We start from the raw sequence: 19,214 nt of genomic DNA on the forward strand, positions 1-19,214 counted from the left end.
AACTACCTCTAACTTCCTTCATACTGGACACAGAGACATACAAATGGTATCCACAAGTTCATCTGACTCTGGGATAATGGGCCTCATTGGCAAAATTCCGAAGTATCCCTTTAAGCAAATGTTTACTCCTGAACTTATTTACATGCCGACTAGACCGGGCACGTGCGTGCGTCCGCATGTTGATTTTGTCCATCCACACCAGACGCGATCAGGACACTCTGGTTAAAATATCAAAACAAACTCTGAATCAATTATATTAATTTGGGGACAGGTCGAAACACATGAAACATTCATGGACATTTAGTTAGCTAGCTTGCTGTTGCTAGCTAATTTGTCCTGGGATATAAACATTGGGTTGTTATTTTACCTGAAATGCACAATATCCTTTTTTTCTGGATCTTTGTAGAATTTTGACCCAGTTCATCGTTCAATCACCCACATTGGTATATGCTCCTAAAAATCAATGAGGAGAGGTGGGAGTTCTATTTTAGTGCCTGGCTACGCAGACGCGCGCGAGCGGTTAGGATGAAAGTATTGAATAAAATGTATGTGTATATTTATTTTGCAGCGCTCACAACGCAGGCGGTGTGGTCAGCTTGTATTTTTTTAGTGATCCAATTGACATTTTAGTCATTTAGCAGACACTCTTATCCAGAGCGATTTACAATTAGTGAGTGCATACATGTTTCATACTGGCCCCCCGTGGGAAATGAACCCACAACCCTTGTGTTGCAAGTGCCATGCTCTACCAACTGAGCTACAGGAGGGCCAATACATTCAAATGTTAGGCTTGCCATAACAAAAGGATTGAAAACTTTTTGACTCAGGACATTTCAGCTTTTTATTAATTTGTAAAAATGTCTAAAAACATCATTCCACTTTGACATTATGGGGTATTTTGTGTAGGCCAGTGACACAAAATTCATTTTAAATTCAGGCTGTAACACAACAAAATGTGGAAAAAGTAAAGGGGTGTGAATACTTTCTGAAGGCACTGTATGTGAGGGGTATATCTGTAGCTGGATGTATGTTTTTGTGAATGGGTACTGTGGTGCTTTAACAAGCTGAGGGGATTAAAGATAATTAACCTAATTACTTTGCTCTATCCCTGTGGCTTTGGCCTTTCACTCTCATTGTGACCCGTAGCTCCTCATCTCCTCCTCCGCCGCCTCCTCCACCTCTCTATCTTTAATCAATCACCTGATCACTCTACCCACATCTCTCTCTCTCTCTCTCTCTCTCTCTCGCTCTCGCTCTCGCTCTCAATTCAATTTCAATTTAAGGGGGCTTTATTGGCATGGGAAACATGTTTACATTGCCAAAGCAAGTGAAATAGATAATAAACAAAAGTGAAATAAACGATTCAAAATTAACAGTAAACATTACACTCACAAAAGTTCAGAAGGAATAGAGACATTTAAAATGTCATTATGTCTATATACAGTGTTGTAACGATGTGCAAATAGTTAAAGTACAAAAGGGAAAATAAATAAATATAAATATGGGTTGTATTTACAATGGTGTTTGTTCTTCACTGGTTGCCCTTTTCTTGTGGCAACAGGTCACAAATCTTGCTGCTGTCTCTGTGTGTCTCTCTCTCTCTCTCTCTCTCTCTCTCTCTCTCTCTCTCTCTCTCTCTCTCTCTCTCTCTCTCTCGCTCTACTCTCTATCTCTCTTTCTCTGTACTCTTTCTCTCTCTCTCACTACTCTCTCTCTCTCTGTCTCTCTCTGCTTTTTAGAGATAATGTCAGCCAGGTCTCTATCCCTCTGTTTCACTTAGCCTATGTTAGAATGTTCCAGTTGACTCTGGTCTGAGTAAGACTCTAATGTTTATTGGTTGGTACTAGGCTATGTTTTTTTAAAGCTTGAAATACTGCTGGTATGACCAAGGCCTGAGATAGTGACTTGTTAGATCTTAGATCTTATCAGTCAGTCAGTTGTTCAAGGGCTCTGGCTGCACATTTTCTAAATATATTGCATTTCTTAAAGATTCCTGCATTCCCAGTGTTTACTCTGGTGTTATGGCCTTGCGATTTTATTAGTTTTATCTGTCTGTGCCTGGTGCTCCGACAGAGGGGCTGACTGGGCTTTTGGACGTGTGCAGCATGAGGGAGGGACCGTTGGGAAACTAATAATAATTTATTACATTTGTAAAGCTCTGTTAATTATACAAGAATAATCTCAAGGTGCATAAAATAAAATAGAAAATAGAGAAATAGTAAATAAAAAACGAAACAAATATATGTAACCATATCATGAAAACAACAATCAAAGTTTAGGAGGAAGGCTAGGCCGATAGAGGTGAGTCTTAAGGCCTGCTTTAAAAGCTCCAACAGTCTGAACAGCCCTGAGATTATCTGGAAGGGAGTTCCATAAGCGTGGTGCGTGGGAGGACAAGGCACGGTCCCCCATTGTGCCGAGCCTGATCCTGGGGGTGTGGCTTAAACGTAGGGTGGGTGGAGGTTCGAAGGGGGAGAATAGGTTTGACAGGTAGGCGGTCCGATGCCATTCAGGCATTTGCAGATAAGGAGGATGATTTTAAAGTAAATTCTTTGAGGAACAGGTAGCCCATGGAGATCAGAAAGGATGTGGGTGATGTGGGCAGACTGTTCTGTTTGTGTCAGAAGAATCCTTGCGGCACTGTTCTGGATGAGCTGCACTGTTCTAGATGAGCTGCACTGTTCTGGATGAGCTGCACTGTTCAAATTCAATGAAATGTTATTTGTCACATGCGCCGAATACAGCGGGTGTAGACTTTACTGTGAAATGATTGCTTACGAGCTCCTCCCAACAATGCAGAGTATTTTTTTATTTTTTAAAAAACAAATAGTTACACAAGGAATAACATACACAAGAATGGAGCTATATACAGGGAGTACCTGTCTCGGAGCCTGTTGGTCCGAGAGCCAATGCTTCGGTACCGTTCGCCGGATGATTGCAGAGTGAACGCTCTTTGGTGGCTGAAGTCTTTGGCAATTGTTCTATCCTTCCTCTGACACCGCCTGATATAGAGGTCCTGGATGACAGGGATCTCGGCCCCAGTGATATACTGGGCTGTCCGCACCACCCTCTGTCCCCTCTTTATCCTGTAGTCCAGGGATCAGCTCCTTGGTCTTACTGACATTGAGGGAGAGGTTGTTGTCCTGGCACCACACTGCTATGTCTCTGACCTCCTCCCTGTAGGCTGTCTTATCGCCATTGATGATCAGGCCTACAACCATCGTGTCATCAGCAAACTTGATGATGGTGTTGGAGTCGTGCATGGCCACGCAGTCTTGGGTGAACAGGGAGTACAGTATGGGACTAAGCACACACCCCTGAGGGGCCACTGTGTTGAGGGTCAGCGTGGCGGATGTGTTGTTGCCTACCCTTAACACCTGGGGTCGGCCCGTAAGCTGACGGTGTTGATGTGTCATGACCAGCCTATCCAAGCACTTCATAATGACAGATTTGAGTGCTACAGGGCAACAGTCATTTGGGCAGGTTACCTTGGAGTTCTTGGGAACAGGGACAATGGTGGTCAGTTTGAAATATGTTGGGATTACAGACTGGGATGAGGGGAGATTGAAAATGTCCTTGAAGACACTTTTCAGCTGGTCTGCACATGCTTTGAGAACGCACCCTGGTATTCTCCCGGCGGTCTTGTGAGTGTTAACCTGTTAAAAAGTTTTACACACATCAGCCACAGAGAGTGAGATCACACAGTCATCCGGAACAACAGGGGCTTTCACGCAAGGCTAAGTGTTGTATTCCTCGAAGCGAGCATAAAAGGCATTTAGCTTGTTTGGGAGTTCTGCATCACTGGACATCTCACGGCTGGGTTTCCCTTCGTAATCCGTTATTGTCTTCAAGCCCTGCCACATACGACGAGCGTCGGAGCCGGTGTAATAGGATTCCACCTTACTCCTATATTGTCCTTTTGCATGTTTGATGTCTCCAAGGTCGTAGCGGTCTTTCTTGTGTGCGTCCATGTCCGTGTCCCTTTCCTTGTAAGTGGTAGCTCTAGCCCAGTGCGGATATTGCCTGTAATCAATGGTTTTTGGTTTGGATGCGTTCTTATAGTCACTGTTGGGACGACGTCTGTGCACTTATTAATGAAGCCCGTGACTGATGTGGTAAACTCCTCAATGCCATTTGATGAATCCCAGAACATATCCCAGTCTGTACTAGCAAAACAGTCTGCTTTGGTCTAGAGTTTTAGCGCAGCTAGTAGCGCAGGAGACGTGTTGGTAAAAGTGAGGTAGAACGGTTTTAAGTCTCCCCGTGTTAAAGTCTCTGCCCACCAGAAACGCTGGCTCTGGGTGAGTGGTTTCTTCTTTGTTTATGGCCCCATACAGTTCGTTGAGTGCCAAAGTGGTGTTGGCTTGTGGAGGGATGTTGACAGTTGCGATCATTAGGGATGAGAACTCTCTTGGTAGATCAAAGTGTCTGCAGCTTACCATGAGGTATTCTATATCAGGTAGATTAAATGGTCTGCAGCTTACCATGAGGTATTCAATATCAGGGAATCAAAAGCTAGAGATTTCCTTCACACTGAAAGCAGCACACCAGTTATTGTTTATGAAGAGGCACAACCCTCCCTCTTTGAACTTGTCCGAGGCCGCCTCCGTCCGATCGTGCCACTGCATGGAGAAACCACTGAGTTCAACATGCATAGAGTCATCCAGCCACGTCTCTGCAAGGCATATAATATTGCAGCTTTTCAAATCTCTCTTATAGGAGACTCTCGAACGAAGCTCATCCATCTTATTCTGGAGTGACTGGACATTAGCCAATAGAACGGAGGGGAGCGCCGGTCGATATTCTCTTCGTCTCAGTTTCACCAGGATGCCGGCTCGTCTGCTGCGTCCACGCCTGCGGCGTTTTGGTGAAATGGAACAAATGAATGGTGTATGAACAAGGGAACAGTTGAGTCTAAGTTGGATTTGAAGTCGAAATCGAGGTTAGTAACTGTCGATCTGATGTCGAGAAGTGCTTGGCTGTCGTGATAATAGTATGAACTTTCTGTACAAAAAGAGAAAAGATAAACAGGAAAAAAGTCACTAAATAGCAAAGTCGGGTTGGAACTCTTCTCCGTAGGCGCCATCTAGTTTATGAATTGAATGTGCAGGCAGGCCCACAAGTACTGCGTTCCTATAATCAATTCTGGAGACATCAGCTTCCTGCTATAAAGGTTACCTTGTTACGTAGTGTAGTGATGCTCCATCTTTGATGATGGACACGACGCAGTGCGCTGGAGTCAACAGTAGCCATCCTTCCCCCTCTCTGGCAGTGTCCAATAGGCTACGTTGACACAGGCAGCCCTATTCTGATGTTTTGCCCAATTATTGGCAAAAGAGCTGATCTGATTGGTCAAAAGACCAATTCATGAAAAAAATATCTGTATTGGGATGCCTGTGTAAATGGCACCCTATTCCCTATATAGTGCACTACTTTGACCAGAGTCCTACAGTATGTGCGCTACATAAGAAATAGGGTGCCATTTGGGACACATCCTCTGTCCCACCTACCCTGACCTCTACCTGGTGACTCCGGGAGTTCCCCCCCACTGCCCCCTCTCTCTCTGCAGGTGTGGGGAGGCAATGCAGTAGCAGACTGCCTTCTCTCCCTCTCTCTCTGCTGGCGTGGAGTGGGAATGCAGTAGCATCCTGCTCTCTCTCTCTCTCTCTCTCTCGCTCTCTGCAGGTGTGGGAGGGAACGCAGTAGCAGCCTTCTCTCTCTCTCTCTCTCTCTCTCTCTCTCTCTCTCTCTCTCTCTCTCTCTCTCTCTCTCTCTCTCTCTCTCTCTCTATCTATCTATCTATCTGCAGGTGTGGGGAGGGAATGCAGTAGCAGCCAGTCTAGCCCCATTCAATAGTCTGTTTTGAGTTTAGTTTTATTTCAGTATACATGGCAGCAGCTAAAAGCTGTATTGTGTACACAGTGCAACAGGAAATAAAATGTTAAAAACAAACAAATATAGCAGGCTAATGAAGGATGTAAAGAAGTCCTCATGAAGGGATCTTGGACCAGGGAGAGTGTCCATATCAGTCTCACCTTGAGTCTGCATGATCACTAGCCCAAACAATAATGACATTTCATCAAACTCATTATTAGCCTTTTGATTGCCCCCCCCGTTCCCAAATATGTATATTTGTTAATGTTGACCTATTGACTCCAATCATGTGGCAATCTCAGGTTCAGTGGTCACTTATCCACTAATGTTGTGTTGTGTAATGTAGTGTGTTATATTTGTATTGTTGTGTAATGTATTGTGTTATATTTGTTCCTGTAGCCTTCAGACTCAAATTTACATTTTATTCATTTAGCAGACGCTCTTATCCAGAGCGACTTACAGTTAGTGAGTGCATACATTTTCATACTGGCCCCCCGTGGGAAACAAACCCACAACCCTGGCGTTGCAAGCGCCATGCTCTACCAATTGAGCTACAGGGGACTATGTGTAGGTGATGTTAGATCAGGTCAGGGTTAATGTTTACACAGGAACTAATGCCTCAGCCAAAATGTTATGAGATACCAGGTAGTGGCTTTTTATAGTCATCTATCTAGGCTACATGGTTTTATATATGCACACACAGACAGAGCCTTTCCACTTTCCACTGATGCATTTAGACCCTATTCATTTCTTCTTACATGATGAGTATTAACCCATCACTCAATCTCAACTCTCCTGAAATAGAATTATAAGATTGGTTTGAACAATGCATGCATACATACATCCTCAATCTTTCATTGTCTGTCTCATGGTCACACACACACACACACACACACACACACACACACACACACACACACACACAAGTCAACTCCATATTTCCTTATTCACCTTCTCAAATCCACTCTTCAGTATCCTTGAAGGACACAGCGACAGTAGGTGTGTGTGTGTGTGTGTGTGTGTGTGCACGCGTTCGTGCGTGTGTGTGGAACAGGCTGGCTGACCTTGTAGAGTCAATATGCATTCTCTTCCCCCTCTCTGTCTCAGTCCACCTCTCATTTACAGCTACTCCTGCAACAGCAACGTTTCTCCCTCTCTGTCTCAGTCCGCCTCTCATTTACAGCTACTCCTGCAACGTTTCTCCCTCTCTGTCTCAGACTAGGGCTGTTGCGGTGACCTTATTACCGCCACACCGGCGGTCATGAGTCATGAAGGCAGTCAAATTCCATGTGACCGTGTAGTCACGGTAATTAGGCTTTTCCAAGCTCTGATGCTGCTGCTGGTCATTAGTAGCCTACCAAACTTGCTAACCGACGGGTACTCAGCACTCTATTGTCCCTCTAGTCACTCTGACATCAATGCAAATGTAATCGAAAATCTAATCAAACACTTCATGAGAGCCCATGAGCTCATGTTGCGCAACATTTCTATAGGCTATGCAATTGCGCGAGAAAACAGAGTGATGGCCTCTATTAAAAAGAGGAGGATCCCATCAGCTTTCTATAGGCTAGGCCTACTATATTTATTTCTCAACTATCCTAATATGAAGCAAATATTAAGCACATTGCTTATCTTTACAACAGGAGTATAGCCTACCTGGCTGGCATGAAAATGAACCACAGGAAAATCGTCCTCCATTCGCTATTTAAGTGCAGAGATTACATGTATGTTTTCCCCCTGTTTCGAGACAGGTGCACGATAATGGTCCATTCTAAATCAAAATGAATTTCACACATATATTATTTAGTATACAGTACCAGTCAAAAGTTTGGACACACCTACTCATTCAAGGGTTTTTCTTTATTTTTACTATTTTTTACATTGTAGAATAATAGGGAAGACATCAAAACTATGAAATAACACATATGGAATCATGTAGTAACCCAAAAAAGTGTTAAAGAAATCAAAATATAATTTATATTTGAGATTCTTCAAATAGCCACCCTTTGTCTTGATGACAGCTTTGCACACTCTTGGCATTCTCTCAACCAGCTTATTTGGTTACTACATGATTCCATATGTGTTATTTCATAGTTTTGATGTCTTCACTATTATTCTACAATGTAATAAATAGTAAAATTAAAGAAAAACCCTTGAATGAGTAGGTGTGTCCAAACCTTTGACTAGTACTGTATGTAAAGACAATATTAAATCAAGAATAGTCTGATGGGTGACACTATTAGCCTATCACTTGTGAATTATATATTATCACTTGTGAATGATGCCCAGGGTAAGGCAAGAAACAATCATAGTTGCACACCTCATGTAGCCTAGCACATAGGCCTACAGTGGGGAGAACAAATATTTGTATAAACTAACAGGTCTGTGAGAGACGGAATTCTTACTGGTTGGTAGGTGATCAAATACTTATGTCATGCAATAAAATGCAAATTAATTACTTAAAAATCATACAATGTGATTTTCTGGATTTTTGTTTTAGATTCCGTCTCTCACAGTTGAAGTGTACCTGTGATAAAAATGGCAGTGTATCAAATACTTGTTCTCCCCACTGTATATGTTTTGATAAGGTTTGTATCACAACTAAAGTGGCCAAATAACTTCTTAAAATTAAGCACATTAATCAGTTTTACAAGGGGTGTAGAGCCTAACTGGCATACATAAGCAGCATGTGAGTTTCAAGTTTGGGGAATATAATTTTCACCATAAAAATGCACCTTTATAATATAAGCATTACATGCATATTTCGCATTTGTGGTCACTTTTGATAATAGTGTTTTCCCGCTAATGGAACATTCATGCTTATAGCCTACTGCCGTGTGCGCATTGCTGCGCTTATAATGTGAAGAAACAGCCTAATATCAACATCTTAAGCTAAACGCTCTGATCTGTTGCATCAGCCTCATTGCGTAATTTTTTTTTTGGGATGGTAGTGTTTGTATTAATTTGGGATCTATCGCATCCCACAACTGTCCCAGACTATGTTTAGAATATTTATTTCTCGCACAGAATAGAATAGGTCATATTTTGTACTATGGGGGATAGTAGATTGACATAGGCTAGTGCTTTTGCTGTTCGTTAGGCCTACTCATCTTGTTGGCTGACGAAAAGTAAATGTGGACAGTTCTTCCAATATATTCAATATGCACCTCGGAATTGGATAAGGACGTGCGCAGTTGCGTCCCCGATGTGTCTGTCTTCACTTGTAGCCTGTGAGAAAGACCTGATCACGTGATGGAGAGCAGAGTGAGAGGTGCTTCGGAGCAGGCAACACTCAGGGAGAAGGGCTGCAAAAGGCATGGATGTTTTCTAGGGTGCATTATGGCCACACAAAGGGGATGCCGCTGGGAAATTCGAGGCATTATCAAGTGCTTCTCAAATTGTGAATGAGAGGCTAAATGTGTTTATGTTAATAAACGGTCAATTACAGTGAAACCGACAGTTATTTGCTTGACAATCACCAGCTGACGAAATTTCGTGACCGCCACAGCCCTGTCTCAGTCCACCTCTCATTTACAGCTACTCCTGCAACATTTCTCCCTCTCCCTGCTATTTCCTATCCTCATGTTCCACCCATCTTTCTCCTCTCCTCTCCTCTCCTCTCCTCTCCTCTCCTCTCCTCTCCTCTCCTCTCCTCTCCTCTCCTCTCCTCTCCATTTCTTCTTCTCCTGTTTTCTCCTGCTCTGCAGCGCCTCACTCCTCACAGTCACACAGCCGCTAGAGCAATGAGACCTCAATTCAAATCCAGACCTGTAATGCCATCTGCATTTATACAGCATGCTGCTAGAAAGAGCTTGGATATGTGACTTATGTTCAATTATTCAACACGGTTGTCCTGATTAGTCACCTGGTGTGCTGGCTGAGTGAATTGAGGGAATCATGAGCCCAGTCAGTGGCTGCTATTTTTGATGTGGCACCACCAGACTTATCTGGTACTGAAGGTATAGTTTGTTCTCTGCTTTACTGTACTCTGCTACTTCATTTGCTTATGGATGAATAATATCCATCACAGAGTCACAGAGTACCTTCTGTTCCTGCTGCAGGAAGGTTGGCTGGAGTATGGATCCTGAATGAACGCCGTTGTGAGTCTGGGCCAGAGCCAGTGTCCACTCTGTAACTGCCTATCAACTGCTCAGGTGGAAACTGTGCACCCATTCTGTTTCTACTGTGGAGAGCCAGCCAGGGAGCAGTCAGAGTCAGTGTGTGTTCCTTTCTGTTGTTGGTTTTGATGATGTTGGTTGCAGCGTTGCTGAGCAAGGATGCATGCACCCTGAGGGAGGTAGTTGTGGAAACACTGCGTAAGCAGGGGCTCCTAACCATGACTGACCTGGGCCTGAATGCAGGATCCTGAGAGGAATGTAATGCGTAAGCAGGGGCTCCTAACCATGACTGACCTGGGCCTGAATGCAGGATCCTGAGAGGAATGTACTGTGTAAGCAGGGGCTCCTGACTGTGGCTGACCTGGGCCTGAATGCAGGATAGGCAGGGCTGAGGGAACAGCCTGTGCCCCCCTGAGGAATCACTCTCCATCGATCAGTAGCTAGGATGAGAGGAAGAGGAGGAGGGAGAGAGGGAGAGACAGACTAGCAGGATGAGAGGTGGAGGAGGAGGGAGAAAGGGAGAGACAGCCAAGCATGCCTAAGCAATCAATCTTACCCTCTATCATCTCTCAGCCCTTTTTTTTTTACGAATGTGTGCCTTTGTTCTTGTGTCTGAAGGTGTTTTAATACTGCAGTGGGCTAAATCAGAGTCACACAGAGTGTTTCTTGGTAGTATTAAACAAATCTACTTTGAAACAAAAGTATACACCTCACACACATGGTTATGGGTGTAAAAAAGAAGACACCTGTACCATGTCAGGTATAGAGTTTACATTTATTCAATTAAGGCAGTTCATACAATTTTATAAACATTACAATACATTCACAGATTTCACAACACACTGTGTGCCCTCAAGCCCCTACTCCACCACTACCACATATCTACAGTACAAAATCCATGTGTACGTGTGTATAGTGCGTATGTTATCGTGTTTGTATGCATGTGTCTGCGCCTATGTTTGTGTTGCTTCACAGTCCCCGCTGTTCCATAAGGTGCTTTTTATCTGTTTATTAAATCTAATTTTACTACTTGCATCAGTTACTTGATGTGGAATAGACTTCCATGTAGTCATGGCTCTATGTGGTACTGTGTGCCTCCCATAGTCTGTTCTGGACTTGGGGACTGTGAAGAGACCTCTGGTGGCATGTCTTGTGGGGTATGCATGGGTGACCGAGCTGTGCGCCAGTCGTTCAAACAGACAGCTCGTGCATTCAACATGTCAATACCTCTCATAAACACAAGTAGTGATGAAGTCAATCTCTCCTCCACTTTGAGCCAGGAGAGATTGACATGCATATTATTAATATTAGCTCTCTGTGTACATCCAAGGGCCAGCTGTGCTGCCCTGATCTGAGCCAATTGCAAGTCCTTTTTTGTGGCACCTGACCACACGACTGAACAGTAGTCCAGTTGTGACAAAACTAGGGCCTGTAGGACCTGCCTTGTTGATAGTGCTGTTAAGAAGGTAGAGCAGCACTTTATTATGGACATACTTCTCCCCGTCTTAGTAACTGTTCTATCAATATGTTTTGACCATGACAGTTTACAATCCAGCGTTACTCCAAGCAGTTTAGTCACTCAATTTCCATATTATTTATTACAAGATTTACTTGAGGTTTAGGGTTTAGTGAATGATTTGTCCCAAATACAATGCTTTTAGTTTTGAAATATTTAGGACTAACTTATTCCTTGCCACCCAATCTGAAACTAACTGCAACTCTTTGTTAAGTGTTGCAGTAATTTCAGTCGCTGTAGTAGCTGACATGTATAGTGTTGAGTCATCCGCATACATAGACACTCTGGCTTTACTCAATTAGTAAAGATTGAATAAATTAATGGGCCTAGACAGCTGCCCTGGGGAATTCCTGATTCTACCTGGATTATGTTGGAGAGGCTTCCATTAAAGAACACCCTCTGTGTTCTGTTAGACCGGTAACTCTGTATCCACATTATAGCAGGGGGTGTAAAGCCATAACACATACGTTTTTCCAGCAGCAGACTATGATCGATAATGTCAAAAGCTGCACTGAAGTCTAACAAAACAGCCCCCACAATCTTTTTATCATCAATTTCTCTCAGCCAATCATCAGTCATTTGTGTAAGTGCTGTGCTTGTTGAATGTCCTTCTCTATAAGCATGCTGAAAGTTTGTTGTCAATTTGTTTACTGTAAAATAGCATTGTATCTGGTCAAACACAATTTTTTCAAATATTTTACTAAGTGTTGGTAACAGGCTAATTGGTCGGCTATTTGAGCCAGTAAAGGGGTCTTTACTATTCTTAGGTAGCGGAATGACTTTTGCTTCCCTCCAAGCCTGGGGGCACACACATTCTAGTAGGCTTAAATTGAAAATATGGCAATTAGGAGTGGCAATATCATCCGCTATTATCCTCAGTAATTTTCCATCCAAGTTGTCAGACCCCGGTGGCTTGTCATTGTTGATAGACAACAATAATTTTTTCACCTCTTCCACACTCACTTTACGGAATTCAAAATTACAATGCTTGTCTTTCATAATTTGGTCAGATATAGTTGGATGTGTAGTGTCAGTAATGATTAATGAAAGTAGTTGGCAATATCAGTTGGTTTTGTGATGAATGAGCCATCTGCTTCAATGAATGATGGAGCTGAGTTTGCCTTTTTTCCCAAAATGTCATTTAAGGTGCTCCAAAGCTTTTTACTATCATTCTTTATATCATTTATCTTTGTTTCATAGTGTAGTTTCTTCTTCTTTTTATTCAGTTTAGTCACATGATTTCTCAATTTGCAGTACGTTTGCCAATCGGTTGTGCAGCCAGACTTATTTGCCATTTCTTTTGCCTCATCCCTCTCAACCATAAAATTGTCCAATTCCTCATCAATCCATGGGGATTTAAACGTTTTTACAGTCATTTTCTTAATGGGTGCATGCTTATTAATAACTGGAATAAGCTATTTCATAAATGTGTCAAGTGCAGTGTCTGTTTGCTCCTCATTACACACCACGGACCAACATATATTCTTTACATCAACAACATAGGAATCACTACAAAACGTATTGTATGACCTCTTATACACAATATTAGGCCCAGCCTTTGGAACTTTGGTTTTCCTAGATATGGCTACTATATTATGATCACTACATCCAGTGGATTTGGATACTGCTTTCAGACAAATCTCTGCAGCATTAGTAAAGATATGATCAATACATGTTGATGATTTAATTCCTGTACTGTTTGTAACTACCCTGGTAGATTGACTGATAACCTGAACCAGGTTGCAGGCACTGGTTACAGTTTGAAGCTTTCTCTTGAGTGGGCAGCCTGCTGAAAGCCAGTCAATATTTAAATCACCCAGAAAGTATATCTCTCTATTGAAATAACATACATTATCAAGCAATTCACACGTTATCCAGATACTGACTGTTAGCACTTGGTGGTCTATAGCAGCTTCCCACCAGAATGGGCTTTAGGTGAGGCAGATTAACCTATAGTCATATTACTTCAACAGTATTTAACATGAGATCCTCTCTAATCTTCACAGGAATGTGGTTCTGAATATAAACAGCAACACCTCCACCATTGGCATTTCTATATTTTCTGTAAATGTTATAACCTTGTATTGCTACCACTGTATCATCAAAGGTATTATCTAAGTGAGTTTCAGAGATAGTCAGTCAGAATATGAATGTCATCTGTTACTAGCAAATTATTGATTTCATGAACCTTGTTTCTTAAGCTACATATGTTAACGTGGGCTATTTTGAGCACTTTTCTTCTGGGATGCTTACTTGTTTTTATTGTTTTACTGGGAAGCTTAGCAGCAGTAGATGTACTCATGTTCTTTATGTTAGTGCAGGGTGAGCTGCACATGGTGAATTTCATCCTAGGCCACACCGGCTCAGTGCTAACAGTATAAATCTGGTTCTTAGGCACATGATTACAGCATACAATAGCTGTAGGATCAGCAGAGGCATTCAGGGCAGTTAGAGCAACATAAAGTAGGTGACTTATATTGTGTCTACCAACGCCCCTGGTGTAATGTACATTTGCTAAAGCATTTTGACAACTCTGCGTCACAATGGTAGGGATTAGCTGAGCTGGGCTTGGGTCATTGTTAAGTCATTGTCTCAACGCAGCCTTATAATGTTACTGTGGGGTTTCTATGCAGGTTTATTAGGATGCACCCCTTATTTACCAAGTCATTGACTATTAATGACCGTATATACACTGAGTGTACAAAACATTAAGAACACCTTCCTAATATTGAGTGCACCCACCGTCTACTTTTGCCCTCAGAAAACCTCAATTCGTTGGGGCATGGACTCTACAAGTTGTCGAAAGTGTTCCACAGGGATGCTGGCCCATGTTGACTCCAATGCTTTTCACAGTTGTGTGAAGTTGGCTGGATGTCCTTTGGGTGGTGGACCATTCATGATACACACGGGAAACTGTTGAGCGTGAATAACCCAGCAGCGTTGCAGTTCTTGACACAAAGCGGTGCGCCTGGAACCTACTACCATACCCCGTTCAAAGGAATTTAATATTTTGTCTTGCCTATTCACGCTCTGAATGGCACACATACAGAATCCATGTCTCAATTGTCTCAAAGCTTAAAAATCCTTCTTTAACCTGTCTCCTCCACTTCATTTACACTGATTGAAGTGGATTTAACAAGTGACATCAATAAGGGATCATAGCTTTCACCTGGATTCACATTGTCAGTCTATGTCATGGAAAGAGCAGGTGTTCTTAATGTTTTGTACACTCAGTGTATTCTGCTGTTCTTTACCTTAGCCAATCAGATTTTGTCCTTGTTATATTAAGCCCCCCTCCTCTCGCTCACACTTAACCCTACCCTACCACACCTCACTGGGAGAAATACAGTAACAACCTCTCCCTCTCTCCCTCTCTGGAAGTCAGACACTGCAGTGATGCCCTCGGTTTGGGCAGGACACAAGTGCACACACACTTCATTCAGAGTGAGAGAAAGAGAGGACTTTAGAGTCAGACATTCTGGCATGAGGCTCAGCCATGACAGGCTGTGCTAGAGGAAAGAGGCAGGCAGGGAGGGAGGAACAAGGATGGGTGGGTGGGGTGGGGTGGGGCGGGGGGATCGATATGCAACCTCTATCCTCATTGGATAGCCACTTTCTCTGCCTGCCTGCAAGGCTCGAGCTGATTGGCTGTGGCCTCGCTCTGCACAGCAGCTACAGCTGTGGAGAAATTTCCTTTCTCTCTTTTCCTCGACACTCCTCCTTTTTCCCCCTTCCCTCTATATATTCATAACAGTCTGCGACGGCAGCGGACAGACTGCTGGTGGGGATCGCCTGTCTCAGCCGGCCAGCCTGTGGTGGTTCAAGGACACTGCTTTTCAGCACACATCGCAGCATGATTCATGTCAAGTTGGTCAATTACTTTCGGCTCTGCAAAGCTCATGTGACTTAAAGTGACATCTCTTTCTTGCTAGCTCTCTCTTCGTTCCCTCCCTCTATCCCTCTCTCTCCTTGTATCTCTTAATCAAGACATTGCTTGCCCTTTCCTGTGCATTGCAGCCTCCCTCCCTCCGTCTGCTCTGCTCTATCTCTCTGTCGCTCTCACCTCATGACCTCATCACCCAGTTAGTCTCTTGGTTTATATTTGCTGCGCTCTGTTGTAAGTTGACGGTGTAGGTTGGAGACTAATGCAGTTACATTCTACTTTCAGGATGCCTGCTTTTCCTGGAACCCTTTTCTGCAATAGATTTTTTACTTTATTTTATTTTATTATTTTAAACCGGCTGCTGACTAATTTTGATCATCTGTCCCTTCTTGCAACCCAAAGACAGGTTTTTACGGCAAGGGCAGCCACATGAAGAGGTCAATGAAGAGGTCAATGAAGAGGATGAGGATGACTGAAGGATAAACGACAAGAGACAGCCAGGGAAGGAAGAAACGTGGAGAAGGAGGGATGAGAAAGAGACTAAAATAAGAGGAGGAAGTGGAACTCCAAAGTGCCTAAGAAGACTGTGAGTGGGTGCCTGGCGCTCTGGTCTGGTCCAGTACTGTTAGTGCTGTGGGAGTGTTTGGCTGGCGACCTGCTGCCGCTGTGTACTGCTGCTGTCTGCGTAGGACAGGCTCCGGGCCCTACTAGGTGAGAGTAGAGCACAGCACAGCACTGTGTGTGTGTGTGTGTGTATTGGTGTGTGTGTGTGTTTGACCTTGAATGAGGCTATATGTCACCCTGACAGCCAGAGAGTCATCTATCCTGCTGCTGATCTGCAATCCGCCCACCTCCCCCAGCCGCCACCTCCCCCCAGCCGCCACCTCCCCCCAGCCACCACCTCGTCATCAATACAAGGACACTGGTCGATAAGCTTCTGCTTTTTTATCTTTCCCTTTTTCTAAACAGCCCGACCAGCCATACTAACCGCTACAGAAGCCGTCCCACCGTCCCACAGTTCTGGATATTTGGGGTGGTTTTGGGGTTTCTGTCTGAAGAACGGAGTGATCAGCGCGAGCAAGACAGAGACGGACAGACTGACGGACATAAGAAGAGGAAGCTGTCATTGGAGGGCCTCTATCTAGGACAATGCCTGTCTGAACTACATATCCCAGCATGCCAGATTGAGGTGCCCCAATTTCCTCCTTTTCTATGAAACAGAGCTGGCCTCTGCTCACCTCTAGCTCTGAGAACTCATCCCATCGCCAGTGGATCTGGGATCCGCACCTTACCCAAGAAAACCCACTACTCCAGCCCCCATACCCATAACCTCATTCCAAAGGACCAGCTTATTCATTGTATCCAGGATAACAACGTCTTTTTTTCTTTCACACACTCTCATCTCCTCTTATCTTGCCAAGGAGTTTCCAATTTATTTTCGTCTGCATCAGTGCTTTTTGTTTGTGCACTAAGTGCCGATTGTGTCCACCCCTAGACCCTACTCCCTTACCCACTTGCCCCCTCCTGTCCTGAGGGGCTGTGATGGCAGTCAATATGGGAAGTATGGCCATGGGCCGGGACACTAAGTGGTTGACCCTAGAGGTGTGTCGAGAGTTTCAGAGGGGTACCTGCTCCCGCTCGGACGCTGAGTGTAAGTTCGCCCACCCAGCCAGGAGCTGCCACGTGGACAACGGCCGAGTCATCGCCTGCTTCGACTCACTCAAGGTAACAGTCAGCATCACAGACAACACAGACGCACACACACACACACAGCAGGCACTGTCTGATAATGACGTAAGGGAAAAAAACTCTGTCATAACTCTCTCTCTCTGACACACACCACACAACCAACCTGTAAATCATTTTTGAAATTCATCAACTAGACCTGCTAATGGATTAGTAATAGACAATAGTTTTTAAGTTTTGCGTATGAGTGTACAAAACATGAAGGACACCTGCTCTTTCCATGACGTAGACTTCAATCAGTGTAGATGAAGGGGAGGAGACAGGTTAAAGAAGGATTTTTAAGCCTTGAGACAATTGATACATGGATTGTGTATGTGTGAATGGGCAAGACAAAATATTTAAGTGCCTTTTGAACAGGGTATCATAGTAGGTGCCAGACGCACCGGTTTGAGTGTGTCAAGAACTGCAACGCTGCTGGGTTTTTCACGCTCAACAGTTTCACATGTGTATCAAGAATTGTCCACCAACCAAAGGACATCTAGACAACTTGACATAACTGTGGGAAACATTGGAGAAATGTGAAGTTTGCTAATATGGGTGATTGTTAATGGAGCAATTGATGGCTACAACCATCAAACTAGTAGTAGCAGTTAATGTTATAAACGTATCGTTCTATTTATCATTATCGCATCAATTCAGCAATTTGTCCCTTTACTCTCTACTGCTGACTAGCTGTCCCTTTACTCTGTACTGCTGACTAGCTGTCCCTTTACTCTGTACTGATGACTAGCTGTCCCTTTACTCTCTACTGCTGAATAGCTGTCCCTTTACTCTGTACTGCTGACTAGCTGTCCCTTTACTCTGTACTGCTGACTAGCTGTCCCTTTACTCTGTACTGCTGACTAGCTGTCCCTTTACTCTGTACTGTTGACTAGCTGTCCCTTTACTCTGTACTGCTGACTAGCTGTCCCTTTACTCTGTACTGCTGACTAGCTGTCCCTTTACTCTGTACTGCTGACTAGCTGTCCCTTTACTCTGTACTGCTGACTAGCTGTCCCTTTACTCTGTACTGCTGACTAGCTGTCCCCTTACTCTGTACTGCTGACTAGCTGTCCCTTTACTCTGTACTGCTGACTAGCTGTCCATTTACTCTCTACTGCTGACTAGCTGTCCCTTTACTCTGTACTGCTGACTAGCTGTCCCTTTACTCTGTACTGCTGACTAGCTGTCCCTTTACTCTGTACTGCTGACTAGCTGTCCCTTTACTCTGTACTGCTGACTAGCTGTCCCTTTACTCTGTACTGCTGACTAGCTGTCTGTCTACTCTGTACTGCTGATTAGCTGTCCCTTTACTCTGTACTGCTGACTAGCTGTCCCTTTACTCTGTACTGCTGACTAGCTGTCCCTTTACTCTGTACTGCTGACTAGCTGTCCTGCTACTCTGTACTGCTGACTAGCTGTCCATCTACTCTGTACTGCTGACTAGCTGTCCCTTTACTCTGTACTGCTGACTAGCTGTCCCTTTACTCTGTACTGTTGACTAGCTGTCCCTTTACTCTCTACTGCTGACTAGCTGTCTGTCTACTCTGTACTGCTGATTAGCTGTCCCTTTACTCTGTACTGCTGACTAGCTGTCCCTTTACTCTGTACTGCTGACTAGCTGTCCATCTACTCTGTACTGCTGACTAGCTGTCCCTTTACTCTGTACTGCTGACTAGCTGTCCCTTTACTCTGTACTGCTGACTAGCTGTCCCTTTACTCTGTACTGTTGACTAGCTGTCCCTTTACTCTCTACTGCTGACTAGCTGTCTGTCTACTCTGTACTGCTGATTAGATGTCCCTTTACTCTGTACTGCTGACTAGCTGTCCATCTACTCTGTACTGCTGACTAGCTGTCTGTCTACTCTGTACTGCTGACTAGCTGTCCCTTTACTCTGTACTGCTGACTAGCTGTCCCTCTACTCTGTACTGCTGACTAGCTGTCCCTCTACTCTGTACTGCTGACTAGCTGTCCATCTACTCTGTACTGCTGACTAGCTGTCCCTCTACTCTGTACTGCTGACTAGCTGTCCCTTTACTCTGTACTGCTGACTAGCTGTCCCGTTACTCTGTACTGTTGACTAGCTGTCCCTTTACT

General features: G+C 44.0%; 1 protein-coding gene across 6 annotated transcripts in view; it reads left to right on the forward strand.

Moving 5' to 3' along the window:
• Positions 1 to 19,214, forward strand: part of mbnl3 (muscleblind-like splicing regulator 3) — a 70,522-nt gene that overhangs the window by 6,228 nt on the left and 45,080 nt on the right. For 4 of the 6 annotated variants that reach the window (XM_045226561.1, XM_045226550.1, XM_045226553.1 and 1 more), the window contains exon 2: positions 15,794 to 17,116. In XM_045226561.1, the coding sequence (XP_045082496.1) occupies positions 16,934 to 17,116 (183 nt within the window). In that variant the 5' untranslated portion in view covers positions 15,794 to 16,933. Of the gene's footprint in view, positions 1 to 15,228; positions 15,376 to 15,793; positions 17,117 to 19,214 lie in introns of those variants that run through there. The other 2 variants (XM_045226524.1, XM_045226535.1) reach the window with 2 other exon arrangements.

The sequence above is a fragment of the Coregonus clupeaformis genome, chromosome 2, assembly GCF_020615455.1.
Source record: "Coregonus clupeaformis isolate EN_2021a chromosome 2, ASM2061545v1, whole genome shotgun sequence".
NCBI lineage: Eukaryota > Metazoa > Chordata > Actinopteri > Salmoniformes > Salmonidae > Coregonus > Coregonus clupeaformis.